Raw genomic sequence first — 15,383 nt, 5'->3', positions numbered from 1 at the left:
AAGAGCTTTGACTTTATCAACAGTGTAGGTGGCGAATGTGTGTATAAATTATGGAAAATGGGAGTGAAATAATCAGATCTTCCTTTTAGAAAGTGTATGTGCTCACAGGGTGGAAGACAGATTGCAAGTGAAAGAAAAGCTTGGAAAGAAGGCCAGGAAGGAGCTGCCCTGGGTTACATGTTCATTTCTGTCTTCTTTGGCACACACCTGATAGCCGTGAAGACCACTAAAATGAGCCTATTGTCTCTACTGGGACCCAGTTTTTTCTGTCTCAGACACACATGGTCTTAAATATAAATATAGTTCATTTTTGTGTAATTGTTGAATAGTTTCCACTTGCCAGAGACTCCAACCTTGGGCATATAGCTACAGGATGAATAATAAATAGCATTATACAAATGGGATAACATTTCTTGCCAATGTTTAACATAGTTTGCTTTTTTTACACATTTGATCCTAAATGAGCAGACAGGCATGCATTTTGGCAAAATCTCTGTGTATTGGCACTCCAATATAGCAAGTCTGAATCTATATAAATAACAGTAAAATAAACTTCATATACTCACTGTGAGTGTTGGGCAGTCAGAGACATTCAGCTCTTGCAAATTTCTACAGAGGCCTAAATCAAACAAGTTAAACATTACTAAACAACATAGTACAAATGTTTAAACTTAAAATTTTTCCATTCTACATTCGATGCGATGTATTCATTAGAAAACAAACAAAAATCTTGGCATGTAACTTGTTCTAAGTATATGGTTCCTTTTCCCAGAAAACCGATTCCTTCTGGCTTTAAAATTAAAATATATACACATGTTTATTATTGCTTGAGGATTACAGAAGGAAGGGGAAAAAAGAAAAGTACTACTCTGGGAAAAACAGTATATACTTAGAGCTTTGAAGAAAACCAAACTGCTTATTTTGTGGCATGGCTTTTTGCTCATTTTGGGGATTTTGTTTTCTTTTATTATTTTATTGTAAAATTTTTCAAACACAGAAAAGTGGAAAGACTTGAAGATTTGTACAATGAATATACCCATTACCAAGATTCTATTTCTATTGCACGATATTTGCGTTATCACTTCTTCACCTACATATCCATCTTTCTGTCTATCTTTCAATCCATCTTATTTTTATGCATTTTGAAGGAAGCTATAGGCACAAGGACACATCCCCCTCCTACCTCAACATGCATATTGTAAATAATTCAGCATGCGTAATAATTAATAAAATGTTTAGGATTTGTTTAGATTAGATCTACATACAATTTATAATGAATTGCAGAGAAATGGAGGACCAGAAAGGCCAAGTGTCTGATTTGCTCTAGGACCAGGGGCAACTGTACAGCTTATGGTGTCACAGGGAAGAGGACACATGTCCACAAAGAGCTGGGTAGCAAAGTGTTCTACAATCAGCACTCTGGGGCTAGACCAACAGAAAGTACAACTCCAAATCTGAGACAGAAAACAAGCATCTAGGGGAGAGGACACAAAACAGTAAAGGAGAGGAACACTTGAGGCAAAGAGGGGAAAGTCATTCTAGGTGGAGGAGACCCCCATCGAGCAAGAAAACTCCAAACATCCTGGCATCCACACTGCTACAATGAATAGAAAACACATCTGCTGCTCATAACCACTTAGCCCCACAATAATAACAACAGAAATGTTATTAATTATAAATCGATTTTGAACATTTCTTCCTTTGCCAAGAATGGACTGTGTCCTAAGTAATAAATGCAAACCAAAACCACTTTCAGAATTTAAAAGTGAAAACAATTCTTTAAAATGTACAGATCTTGGAAGTCATCAGTAATACTCATTAAGGAAGAAAATAGATTCCCCAAACAATGCAATAACTAAATTTATGATATTAGTATTTTTAGAGAATACTTACCTGAGAGTAAGTCATGCATTTAACAAATACTTATCAAGAACCTGTTACGTGGGGGCACCTGGGTGGCTCAGTCAGTTAAGTGACCAACTTAACTCAGGTCATGGGCTCAGGTCATGATCTCATGGTTTGTGGGTTCAAGCCCCGCTTGGGCTCTATGCTGACAACTCAGAGCCTGGAACCTACTTTGGATTCTGTGTCTCCCTCTCTCCATGCACCTTCCCCTCCCCCACACACTCTGTCTCTCCCTCTCTCTCAAAAATATAATAAAACATTTTAAAAAATTAAGAAAAAACAAAGAACCTGTTATATGCCAGAAACTCTACAGGTGCTACAAGTACAGCAAGTGAACAAAACAGACAAAGGTCCCTGCCTTTAGGGAGTTCACATCCTCACTGGGGGAGGCTGACAGTAAACACAAGAAGTAAAATATCTACTTTGACAGGTGGTGATTAGTGCTGTGGAGAAAAACAAAACAAAAAAAGAACAGAGAGAGTGGCTAGCAAGTGGGAAGAGATGCCACTTGACACAGAGTGGTCATAGAAGGCTTTGCTCAGGTGACATTTGAACCAAGATGTGCAAGACTTGCCAAGGACAGTGCTGTTTACTTTGAGCATTTCTGTATCTCACATTCAATATGGTTGGTGATTGGGAGACAGTACAGGAAAGAAAAAAACAAGCTCAGGAGAACCGCTGTTGGGGACCTACTTTTTTTTTTTGCCCATCTCAAGGCTGTTGGAAGTATCCCTTTCATTTCTTGAATCTGATGTGCTGATACATTACGTGTTTCAATTTTCATAACGCTAAGCCCTGAACAGTAGAGTACTTCTCCTGGACCAGGTACTGTGAAGTGTCTTACGTGCATGAGCCCATTTCATTCTCCTAGCAATACGACGAGGTATCCTCAGCCCCATTTTTTTTAAGTTTATTTATTTATTTTGAGATAGAGAGTGTGAGCAGGGGAGGGGCAGAGAGAGAATCCCAAGCAGGCTCCACACCGTCAGCAGTGAAAAGCTCGATGTGGGGCTCGAACTCACGAACCATGAGATCATGACCTGAGCCAAAATCAACAGAGGTGTAACTGACTGAACCACCCAGGCACCCTACATCAGCCCCATTTTACAGATTCTGAAGTTGAGGTTAAATAACTAGCCTGACGTCATATAGTTAAGCAAGCAGGAGAGTCTTCATTGAAACTCAGGGGCCAAACCCTTGGCCACTAAACCAGACAAGTGGGAGGGTGCACTCACCACTGTTCAGGATGTTCCTTTATTAATTGCAATGTCTTTGCTTAAGAGAAAAACAAAAAACTTATTGTGGTGATCATTTCACAATATATACAAATATTGAGTCATTATGTCACACACCTGAAACAAATATAATGTTATATGTCATTTATACCGCAATAAAAAAATATACATATAAAGAAAATGAATGTTTTTTAAAAAGCTGCTACTATCTGTTAATAACACAATGTTCACAGTGGTTCTTCAGAGATGTTTTTCTCTTGCAACCTAGGGACTGCATCGAACCTCAGCTGGGTCTCATCGTTCCGAATTGCATTAGTTAAGATTACCCAAGCTTGCATTTCAAAGGAATACTTTCATCGTTCCCTGTGCCACCCCAAGTAATTGGGGCCAGCTGGATGTCAGGATGCGCGTGGTTACGGTGGTAATTCTGCTCTTCTTTTGTAAAGCCGCGGAGCTCCGCAAGGCCAGCCCTGGGGGCTCGAGAAGCCGAATGAATCATGGCCGGGCGGGTGGGAGCCGGAGAGGCTCCAACCCCGTCAAACGCTACGCGCCAGACCTCCCCTGCGAAGTGTACACGTATCTTCACGAGAAGTACTTAGATTGTCAAGAAAGAAAACTAGTTTACGTGCTGCCTGACTGGCCTCAGGATTTGCTGCATATGCTGTTAGCAAGGAACAAGATCCGCATACTGAAGAACAAGATGTTCTCCAAGTTTAAGAGGCTGAAAAGCCTGGATCTGCAGCAGAATGAGATCTCCAAAATTGAGAGTGAGGCTTTCTTTGGTTTAAATAAACTTACTACTCTCCTCCTGCAGCACAACCAAATCAAAGTCTTGACAGAGGAAGTGTTCATTTATACGCCTCTCCTGAGCTACCTGCGTCTCTATGACAACCCCTGGCACTGTACTTGTGAGATGGAAACGCTTATTTCAATGTTGCAGATTCCAAGAAACCGGAATTTGGGGAACTATGCCAAGTGCGAAAGGCCACAAGACCTAAAAAACAAAAAGCTGCGGCAGATAAAATCTGAACAGTTATGCAATGAAGAAGAAAGGGAACAATTAGACCCGAAACCCCAAGTGTCAGGGAGACCCCCAGTCATCAAGCCCGAGGTGGACTCGACTCTTTGCTACAATTACGTGTTTCCCATACAAACGCTGGACTGCAAACGGAAAGGTTTGTAAGTTTCTTAGTTTTTCATTTTCGTGGACGATTAAAAATGCTCTTTGAATCTTATCACCCTCCCTACACTCCACCGTGCCTTGGGATTTCTGGTGTCACTTCCACCAGAAATCTTTTCCCGGTGACAATGGAATTTACTGCAAGCTTTTCTAGGGTTCGGACTCAACACGGTTGGGGTTTTGGGGGACAGTAGAGGAGGGTAGGAGGTACGCTCAGGAAGAGCAGCCAGTTGGGCGCTACTCTTGTTTGCTAATAAAACCTGTGGCTGTCAAGAATCCCCTTTATCTTAAATCACAATGTGGTATAATTTAGGCAGACCAGTGGGTATAAAGACAAGTCCAAATGCTGTCTATGTAATGTGACTTAAAGCGAAAACATAGTGTGCGTCTGTGGGGAAATTACCTCCAGGAAAATCATGTGTGGAAGGGAACAGGTGAGAACACTGTGATAGGGAGGCTATGTGGGATGTAATGGCGCGTCTGTACTTCTCAGAATTTGGCCTCAAGGTTTTTTGTTTGTTTTGAGAGCGAGAAAGAGAGAATCCCAAGCAGGCTCCATACTCAGTGCAGAGCCCAATGTGGGGCTCGATTCCATGACCCTGGGATCATAACCTGAGCCATAATCAAGGAGTCAGATACTCAACTGACTGAGCCACCCAAGCACCCCTGGTCTCAATGCTTGCTAAATGCTTGCTAACATCCTATATCTTCATTGTTCCCAAGTTCCCCCAAATAAAACCTAAAAGTATTGAAAGAACTAAGCTGAAAATATTTAATCTGAGAAGTATGAAGCTAAGAAAAGCTTTCCAGAATATTACCTACTTCCTGAAAAATCACTGCTGAGTTTTACATCCCACACAGTTTTGGTGTGGTGCTGCATGGGGCACATACAGGATTAATTCATGAAATAAGAAAGTGGAAAACTTTAGTAATGCTCTTGACAGGTTAGTGAAGACATTCTCAAAGTGTGGTCTGGGAACTGCTAGTCTACCCAAGGATAACCAGCCACAGGACAGTGTCTGTTTCATTTCTGGCATGGATTAATGACTTATTCGCAATATTCAATTAAAGCTAGATGTCACAGGATCAGGGTCACATTAAAGCAGGATGTCATTCCTTCCACTTATTTTAGGACGTTTTGCTTTGTTTTGTTTCTTTAAGAACATAAAGAGAAGGTTAAAAGCAACATAGAGACCCTGACTCCTTTCCAGGGAACCAGAAGCAGGAATGTGTTGACACTGAAGAGGCAGGCAACCTGAACCAGGAGAAAATTTGTTCATTTATCAGCCAAGAAGTGCACAAGCCTTGCCTCTCTGTCCCAGACTCCATAAGTGGCACCTGGTGAGAGCAAAGCACAGCCATGTGACATGGAAAGTTTTGCTTACTACAACACCCTGTGAGACGTGTATAATTTGGTGCCATAGTAGAACATGACCAGGGAGATGCCATGCCAGGATCCTCTGAACTGGAGAGCAACTGTTCATTAATTGAAAACCTATTCTCCAGGCACTCCACACACATGTTCTGCATAGCTTCCAGTAAGGTAGCACTATCCCCATTTACAGCTGGGAAAAATGAAGCTTAGCGAGGTTCAGTGACTTGGTTGAGGTCTCACAGGTAAGCAGCAAAGCCAAGGTTTGAAGGTAGGTCTGCCTGATCATGCCATCTTCTTTGATCACATTCAAGCAAACAGCTGCCTCACCAATGGAAAGATTAAAGAATTCTAGAAAAGTCAGTATATGCAGTTTCTCTGCAGCCAGATTGGGTGAAATTTCCCTGACCTTGTTACAGTGACTACTTAGTGTTTCATGCTGAAGAACATGTCTTATTAGCAATGCCTTTGTGATGCTTGGATTAAAAACTTAAATTACAGGAGTGCCTGGGTGGCTCAGTCGGTAGAGCGTCTGACTTCGGCTCAGGTCATGATCTCAAGGTTTGTGAGTTCGATCCCCGGGTCAGGCTCTGTGCTGACAGCATGGAGCCTGCTTGGGTTTCTCTGTCTCTCTGTCTCTCTCTCTCTCTCTGTCTCTCTTTAATAAGCATTAAAAAAAAAATAGACCCGGGGCCCCTAGATGGCTCAGTCAGTTAAGCTTCTGACTTCAGCTCAGGTTATGATCTCACGATTCATGAGTTTGATCCCTGTGTCAGGCTCTGTGCTGAGAGTTTGGAGCCTGGAGCCTGCTTCGGATTCTGTGTCTCCCTCTTTCTGCCCCTCCCCTGCTCATGCTCTCTCTCTCTCTCAAAACTAAAAAAGCATTAAATTTTTTTTTAAAAACTTAAATTACATATTTAAAAAACTAACACAAAGCTACTAATCCTAGACTTGGGTTAGAAAAATTACTTGATAAAGCTGAGGCTCTCCCCTCAAGCTAAAGATAATTTGCACTTATTGCATCAGGTGATAAAGTTAAGTTTGCACAGTTAAGTTCATTGATTATCTGAGAAAAATGCCATCGACACAAAGTCAAAGACTTCTACAGCTAGACTGCACTGTAATTTAAGAATAGATAACGTGTTAGGAAATATCTGCCATTTTTACTGCTTTACTGCTCTTGGGCTATTCAACCCCCCACAATAAGCCTATTTCTGCCTTTGTCTTTTTTCCCATATTTTTGTCTCATTTTCTTTTGGCAAACATCAACTTATAAAAACGGAAGTATTTTCTGTTTTCTTTCCTCAACTTATTGTTATCTAAACACGACCTTCCAGATATGCCCCATAAACTCATCCCCCTTGTGTTAAAATACACCTATTTACTGGAAACAATACACACTATATATATAATAATACTGACTCATACATGAAAGGAAAATTCAAGTTCCTCCAAACGTTAATAACTACACAAAGGAGAGCATATGCCATTTATATTACAAAATGAAGGGCAATTTTGTCTTTTAATATCATACATATAAATTGCCTTCACTATTATTGATATAAATTTATGAATCAGTTGATAGTTTATTTTTTGTAAAAGCCATGGTCTTGTCTCTGACACCCCCTGTACTCTCGGGTACTGCCTGGAACAGGGCTATGTGCTTTAGACTGATGATAATAACTGTGCTGCCTTCTTTGCTCTTGCAAAGGCAGTAATTTAAGCAACCTTTAAAAATAAAAATACATAGAATTAAAAATCATGGCTAGAATTCAAGTATGACAATCTGTATTTAATCTGTAATTTTCCTATTTCCATTCTATAAATAGATAACAAATGTCAAATACTAAGAATGTTCAGCAATTCATCTCTAGTTCCCTGCCAAAGAGTAGTAATACTTTTGCTTATGCTCTACATGTTAGATACTATGTAGAATCTAAAGAAGCCCAAAACATGCTGTCCAAGGTGGAACCAGCAGTGGTGTTAGTGAATAAAAGCTGTCTGCTCTGTGTGCCTAAGACATAGCGGTTTACATGCATTATGTAATTTCCTATTCAGCCTTCAAAGAGCACTATTAGTACCCTCACAAAGGAGGAACCTGAGGTGTAGAGAAGGTAAGTTGCCCTTCTAAGGTCCCACAGGCAGTCCCAAGCCATTGACCACCATGCAATATCATCTCTTCCTTCATGATTCCAGGTACATCAACCAAGAAAAATGTATAAAAGCTTTCTGGGTGCTTTCTCCCAGTACTGATTCTCCTTTTTTTTTTTAATTTTTAAAAAATGTTTATTTTTGAGAGAGAGAGACAGAGTGAGAGCGGGGGAGGGGCAGAGAGAGAGGGAGACAGAATCTGAAGCAGGCTTCAGGCTCTGAGCTGTCAGCACAGAGCCCAACGTGGGGCTCAAACCCACACACCGTGAGATCATGACCTGAGCCGAAGTCAGACACTCAAGCAACTGAGCCACCCAGGCACCCCTACTGATTCTCCTCTTAGGCTCTGTATGAAATACCATGTACATGAGCACACACAGAAAACCCAAATACAGATTACCCTAACTCAGAAGTTGTGCCTTTCCCAGCTGACAGATGATGAGTCAGATGGTGTGCATAGGGCACCTAATATGTGCCAGTTTGACCACACAGACCTCAAAAATCACTAATTTTGCTTTAAACGTTGGACAGCACGAAAAAGAAATAATAGCTTTATTCACTGGGGGACAGGCACTTTGCCAACAAAATGTAGTCTTCCAAAGGGAATAAATGTGAAATTAGTTGAAAGGCATGTTTATGCCACATTGAGGTAAATGTATTTGCCAAAAAAACATGAAAGAATTTAAAACTGCATTTTTAGCTTTATGTTTACCAGAATCATTTACAATTTCTAAGGATTCATTTTACTTCTGAGATTTGGACTGGGGGGTATTATGCAGGTAAGGTACTCTCAGCTGCCTTTGAAGTTAATTTCATCGCTAGTTTAACAATGATTAATAATTTTTTATTTGCAAAATCAGGGTTATTTATGCCTCTTTGCTTACTACCACCGAGCCTTCAGAGTAGTTCTGATATTACTGACAACTAAGATATTGCAATCCCACTAAGGGGCGCCTGGGAGCATAGTCAGTTGGGTGACCAACTCTTGATTTCAGCTCAGGTCATGATCTCACAGTTCCTGGGTTTGAACTCCAAATCAGACTCCACACTGACAGTGTGGAGCCTGCTTGGGATTCTATCTCTCCCTCTCTCTCTCTGTCCCTCCCAACTTGTGTGTGCTCTCTCTTTCTCTCTCTAATTAATTAATTAATTAATTAATTAAAAAAAGATAGCCCACTAAATGGGAAATTACATGGAGAAATTTTCCCAGTTCACTCCTCAGACTCAGCAAATTTTGGTTGGGGAATGGTAAGGTTTGTCAAGGGTGACGATAGAGTAGATGAGGTATGTTTTGAGTGTTTACCAAGAATTTTAGGTAGCAGCAAATAACAATGTGGTGCCTGGTCTAGAAATAGGGACATTGACCAAATTTGACTTGTGGCTATAATCTTTATCATTTTACATTTTACATCATTTTACATCACTATTTGCAATTTTCATTCAAGTTTAAGATAAAAGAACTAAAGAATTGTTTTTACTCGTCAGTACAACAAATAAGATTTTTCCATGGTTTTTCTAAGCCATACTAGCAAAGGCTTTGGGTTGTATATCCTGGTTTACTTGTGGATCCTATTTTTACCCTATTTTTACTGCTGACAATGCCAAAGTTGGTTCTGCAATTCATAGTCCCTTTCCAGCATCCACAGGCCCTGTCATACTGCTTACACTGAGTTTCAGGGAGTTCTCATAAACTATTTTTTCTACCCATTTATTTGTGGTTTACCCACTTCAGCTTGTCCCACAGTGGTTGCTTGGGAGGTCTCTGTCATCCACCCCATGTCCAACCCAACAGATGTGGATTCAGCAAGCAAATCCTGATAAACAGCCTGCTTTCCAAAACCTAGGAGATACTGCCTGTGGTGGCAATGAAGATCTACAGTTTTTAATGGCCTTATGGGACCTTAATGAGGACTTGAGCTTTTATTCATAGTAAGATGGGAACATCTGGTGGATTAGAAGCCATCTGGGGAATTGACATGGTCGTATTTATGTTTTGACAGTTTAACATGGGCTTAGGACACTTTGGGGATAATCCAGACAAGAGCTGATGTTGACTTAGACCAATGTGGTAGCAATGGAGGAACTGAGAAGAGGTAGGATCTTGGGTATTTTGAAATAAAACTCTATTCTGCTTTTAAAATCTTGCTAAGAAGATGCCACAGCCATTTTCAATAATTATTCCAAACACTATAATGTCCACAAATTATTTCTTTGATTTGTCCTCCGTTGTCTCCATGGTTTTTAATTATTGCTGGGATCTCCATTTACTTGTTTAAATGTAGGACCCCAGAGAGAATATAGCTCTTCACTTGGGGTCTTGATGATCCTAAAGGGAGGAATACCTCACTGTTGGAACATTATAAGTTCAAGACTTAATATCTTTCACCTTTCAATTATATTGGCAGACACAATTCTAAGTCAAACAGAATAGTGCCTTACCAAAAGACAAAAATAAGATCACTCCATATTTTTTTTATTTTTATTAAAAAAAATTTCTTTTAACATTTATTTACTTTGGAGAGAAAGAGAGAAACAGAGGCATGAGCAGGAGAGGGGCAGAGAGAGGGAGACACAGAATCCGAAGCAGGCTCCAGGCTCTGAGCTGTCAGCACAGAGCCCAATGCGGGGCTCAAACTCAGACCACGAGATCATGACCTGAACTAAAGTCGGACACTTAATCGACTGAGCCACCCAGGTGCCCTGATCGCTCCATATTTTAAAAGGATTTTTATTACAAAAGTGCTCAGTATCCTGAAATCATCAAACTCAATTTTCATGAGCTCTTATTTACAATGTATTATCTGTGATGAACTACCCCAATACTTAGTGGCTTGATACAACACACATTCATTATCTCACAGTTTCTGTGGGTCAGGAAACCAGACATGGCTCAGCTGAGTCCTCTGCTGCAGATCCTTCACAAGGCTGCAATCAGTGTGTTCACCAGGACTCACGTCTGTGGTCTCATCTGAAGACTCAACTGGGAAAGGCTCCTCTTCCAACCTCATGTGGCCATTGGCAGAATTCAGTTCCTCAAGGGTTGGACTGAAGACCTGAGTTCTTTGCTGGCTATTTGCCAGAGGCTACATTCCTTGCCACGTGGGCCTCTCCAATCTCTTAAAGTAAGCCTCTGCTTACTTTATCAAAGTGAGCAGAAGAGAATCTGCTGGCAAAATAAAAGTCATAATCTCTTGTAACCTGATTGTGGAAATGGCATCCACTGACATTTGCTGCTTTCTATTTTTGGAAGCAAGTCATGGGTTCAGGCCATATTAAGGAGGTGTTTACACAAGGGCATACGTATTAGTAGAGAAGAACATGGAGTGGCTTTTCAGAAGCTGTCTGATACATATCATTTGTTTAGGATATATTAGGCATCGTCCTAAGCCTCCACCATGAAGCTTCTATGGTGGGGAGGGGACAAAAATGAAAACAATCAGTAAAATGTATACTACATCTGATGGTGATAACTTACCATTGAGGAAAAGCAGGGAGTATTTGTTACTGCTAAACTGGTAACAGGAGACATCATTTTAAATACAGAGCTAGGAAGGTCTCATGGCCACCCAGTGTATTGACTCCACCTTAGTTCCTCCCCCACTCCAACTTTACCCTGTGCCAGGCTTGAGGATTCAAAGGCAGATGGAACAGCATGAAAGAAACAGAAAAGTACCAGGAGCAGAGTGGTTAGAAGCATACATTCTGAAGCTAGCATGTGTATTTAAATCCTAGGACTATAACTACAGGCAAATTGTGCCTCAGCTTCCTCATCTGTAAAATGAGAATAATCATACTTAGCCCATAGGGTTCTTGTCACTTAATACTTGTTAGAACACACAGAACACTTCCTGCACATAGATACCAAGATACTAAGATCCCATCGAGACGAGAAAGCAAATTTAACAGTAATAGAGATACTAAAGAAGGATTTACCAATTCCATTCCATTTAAGACCATGGATTTGGGGTTTTAAAGGGGAAAAAATAAACCTGAATCTTTATTAAAATAAATATACTATTTATATTTAAAGTCATAAATACCAGAGTTTTGGGTTTTTTGGGGTTTTTGTAGTATTTTGAAGAAATTATCAGCAATTCAATTATCCTGTTCCAAAAATATTATCATGGATAAATGGATACCACCTTTTATAAGCTAATTTTCTGTACCCAATTCAACAAATTTTATTCACAAAGCCTTTGGGTCATGCTATTTCTCAGTTATCAGTTAATCTGGACATTTTATTACTTCTAGTTTTCTTTTGTGGAAACAGGCTTGTGTCTCTTCACAGTTCTCACTTGCCCTACTTAAAATTAAATAAAACCTCCTTAGACTATTTTGCTAATGATTAAGAGGGCAAATATTACACTAAAATATAAAATAACACTATATTTTTTAGGAACTCCTGAGTGGCTCAGTCGATTAAGTGTCTGACTTTGGCTCAGGTCATGATCTCCTGGTTTATGGGTTCGAGCCCTGTGTCAGACTCTGCTGACAGCTCAAAACCTGGAACCTGCTTTGGATTCTGTCTCCCTCTTCCTCTGCCCCTCTTCTGCTCACATTCTGTCTCTCTCTCCCATCCCCCCAAAATAAATAAACATTAAAATATTTTTTTAAATAACACTATATTTTTTAAAGCATAATTTAAAGAGAAATGTAAATAGAGACAAATTAGGTGAACCTTGATTTCCTATTAACCTGTGAAAGATAACCTGGACTCCTCTTCCAGAGGCTTTTTCTCTAGTAGTAGTAACAGTAATAGTGTTGTTGTTCCTGAGGTGTCTGGGAGTCTAGGAGTGCTGGAATATAAACTAAGTCACAAGGATTCAGGGAATACATGCTGAGCAAGAAGCAGGGGGCAGCAGGTCAGGACTACGCTTCCTCAAATTTTAGCATCCAGGGAAAGGAGCCATAAGATCAAGGTCAAAAGCTTTTTGTTAAATTTTTAAGGGTAGAGAGACCTGAGCACTTTTTGTTGGCAGAAAAAATCAAAGGAGAGGAATGAAATGAAAACACAACCCAGGGGCGGCAGTTAATAGTGAAAATTCCTTCCTTAAGCAGATGGGAAAGGATTGGAAGGGACACACATAGAGTGGTTTGATTGATTTCACTTCCTTTTAGCTTTTCTTCCCCCTAAAGCTTCCCAGGTGCTTCTAATGGACAGCCAGGAGTGAGCCCCACCGCCATGTCTAGGACATTTCTCTGAACAGCTCAGCAAGGAGTGATATCCATTCCTCTAAGCCTGACGCACCTGGTCCAGGAGGCTTTGTTGGAGTTAGCACATTCTATGTCTCATTCATACCAATGTTCTTTAGCTTTAGATGATCCCTTTCCCCTTTATCTTTAAGAGTTGACCCTTCAACCACAGGTGGAACAGTAACTAAGAAGATGGCATGGGAGGAAACCTCGATAACCAGAATGTTATTAATTTTTCCAGAGCTGAAGAAAGTTCCAAACAACATCCCTCCAGACATTGTTAAACTTGACTTGTCATACAATAAAATCAACCAACTTCGACCCAAGGAGTTTGAAGATGTTCATGAGCTAAAAAAATTAAACCTCAGCAGCAATGGCATTGAATTCATAGATCCTGGTAAGTTCCACAGAGTAGCCCTTTAAATGGGTGATGAATATTCCCTGGGTTTTTTTTCCCCCTTTATGGCAACATGTATGGTAAGTACAATTTAGTTTTGAAAAACCTATATAATGAAAATTTTAAATTAAACATGATGCTTAAATCAGAATTTGTTTGGCACTCAGAGAAATATTTACCAAAATGTTGCTTTATGAAGGATGTATAACTGTATATTACTAAGCAACAGTTATTCAGTTGGTCCAAATAAGTGTTTTGTAGAATGGATTTTAAAAATAAGAATATGTGGTCAATAATATGTTAAACATGTAGTGACTTTTAAAGGAAAATTCAGATTTGGCATTTTCTTTGCTATTCATGAAGTTCCAATTTGTTTAAAGTAAACTTGAAACAATCTGCTAAGTACCAAGCTCATAAATTCATATAAAATGTGTTCAAGCCAGATCCAGATGTATTTTATCTAATCCCAGATCCAGATTAATTTTCTTTTCCATCCCTCAAATCTCTTCTCCATTTGCTAATAATAAAGCCTCTGGCGAAAATGAGCATGTTAAGTAAACACACTGGATTTGGAAAGAACTGAGAATTACTGCAATATTGATCACATTTGGAACATACATAACACACATGCCTTCATAGTGCTGCTTCAATATGAAAACTCCAGTCTATAAAAATTATTGATACTATTAATAATATAATGTTAATGTTATAAATGTTTTCAATTCAGTTGTTACTTCTGCTTTGCTTAATGATAATTTAATGCCATTAATAGAACAGTAGGATTTTAACATTGTAGAAGTACAAATTGAGAATGAATGTTCTGGAGCTTCAAAGGCATATTTTAGTATTTGTAACATCTTTTAAAATATTGAGAAATCATAATTTAAGGGGTGTCTGGGTGACTCATTCGGTTGAGCATCCAACACTTGATTTTGGCTCAGGTCATGATTCCAGGGTTGTGGGATTGAGCCCTGCATCAGGCTCTGCACTGAGCTTGGAGACTGCTTGAGATTATTCTCTCTCCCTCTCTCTGTCTGTTCCCCGTTCACACTTGCATTCTCAAAAAAAAAAATCATAATTTAAAAATTTCCCAAAGGAACAGCATTATGCTACACTTATACCTTAGCCTGTATAGACTTGGGGGTGTCTCTAAATCATGAGGTCAAAAGCCATTTTCATTTCACAGTGAATAAGAATACAACAGAGATATCCTTCTCCCAAATGAAGTGATCATCATGTTAGTGTGGAGGTCAGTGACTGATAGCCAGTCTCCACAAAGCCAGGCCACAGGGTGAAGAATCTGGAGATGGAGACCCTCTCTTGCTGCAAGAGAACCAAAGAATTGCAAGACAAGCATGCCTTGTCACAGGTCCCTGGGCTTTCACGTATCCAGAGCATCAGTGCAATCGAGTTTTAGAGTTATCTCTAAAAGAGACTGAAATGTTTGTTATTCTAATGGCCTAAGTTAAATTTATTAAAGGAGTGAGTAATGGTACAACAATATTTTAATTGTAATGGAACCAGTGTATAAAGAAAACTAGAGTAAAATGAAAAAACAGTGTAGAGATAGATAATAATGCAACGTGGGTTTGTTTTACTTCGAGTGATATTTTTCCCTCATCAACTATGAAGTTCCCATAATTGCAAGGATTCCTTTACCATCCTTGAGATCTCCTGAAGCCTCCTGAACTTGTTTACCCAATGCGTTTTCCTTGCTGACTCACAAGGTGAACTCTTGTTACCAGCAATAGTATTCTTGTTTTCTCCTTTGTTCAATTCAGTCCCAGGAAGGTATTTTCTACATTAACAAATATGTGTTGAGCACCTGCCATATGCCAGCCACTTTCTTGGTATGTCTTCTGGAACAACAACAAAAAAATCTCCACACTTCAATAAGTCAAAATAGCCTAAAGAAGTTTCTAAAATAAAAGACCTTCTATATTTCAGGAC

The 15,383-nt window shown here is 39.6% G+C and overlaps 2 protein-coding genes across 6 annotated transcripts in view; one reads left to right on the top strand and one right to left on the bottom strand.

Moving 5' to 3' along the window:
• The window catches only part of FBXL13 (F-box and leucine rich repeat protein 13), a 217,356-nt gene that overhangs the window by 92,663 nt on the left and 109,310 nt on the right, over positions 1–15,383 (bottom strand). For all 5 annotated transcript variants that reach the window (XM_047825866.1, XM_047825876.1, XM_047825898.1 and 2 more), the window contains one exon: positions 567–619. In XM_047825866.1, the coding sequence (XP_047681822.1) occupies positions 567–619 (53 nt within the window). The remainder of the gene's footprint in view (positions 1–566; positions 620–15,383) is intronic.
• Positions 1–15,383, top strand: part of LRRC17 (leucine rich repeat containing 17) — a 31,653-nt gene that overhangs the window by 13,299 nt on the left and 2,971 nt on the right. Inside the window, exons 2-3 of the mRNA XM_047825905.1 lie at positions 3,409–4,315; positions 13,278–13,433. Of these exons, the coding sequence (XP_047681861.1) occupies positions 3,544–4,315; positions 13,278–13,433 (928 nt within the window). The 5' untranslated portion in view covers positions 3,409–3,543. The remainder of the gene's footprint in view (positions 1–3,408; positions 4,316–13,277; positions 13,434–15,383) is intronic.

This window comes from Prionailurus viverrinus, chromosome A2, assembly GCF_022837055.1.
Source record: "Prionailurus viverrinus isolate Anna chromosome A2, UM_Priviv_1.0, whole genome shotgun sequence".
Classification (NCBI taxonomy): Eukaryota; Metazoa; Chordata; class Mammalia; order Carnivora; family Felidae; genus Prionailurus; species Prionailurus viverrinus.
The sequence above is the reverse complement of the archived record's forward strand: the minus strand, read 5'-3'. Positions and strand labels throughout refer to the sequence as shown.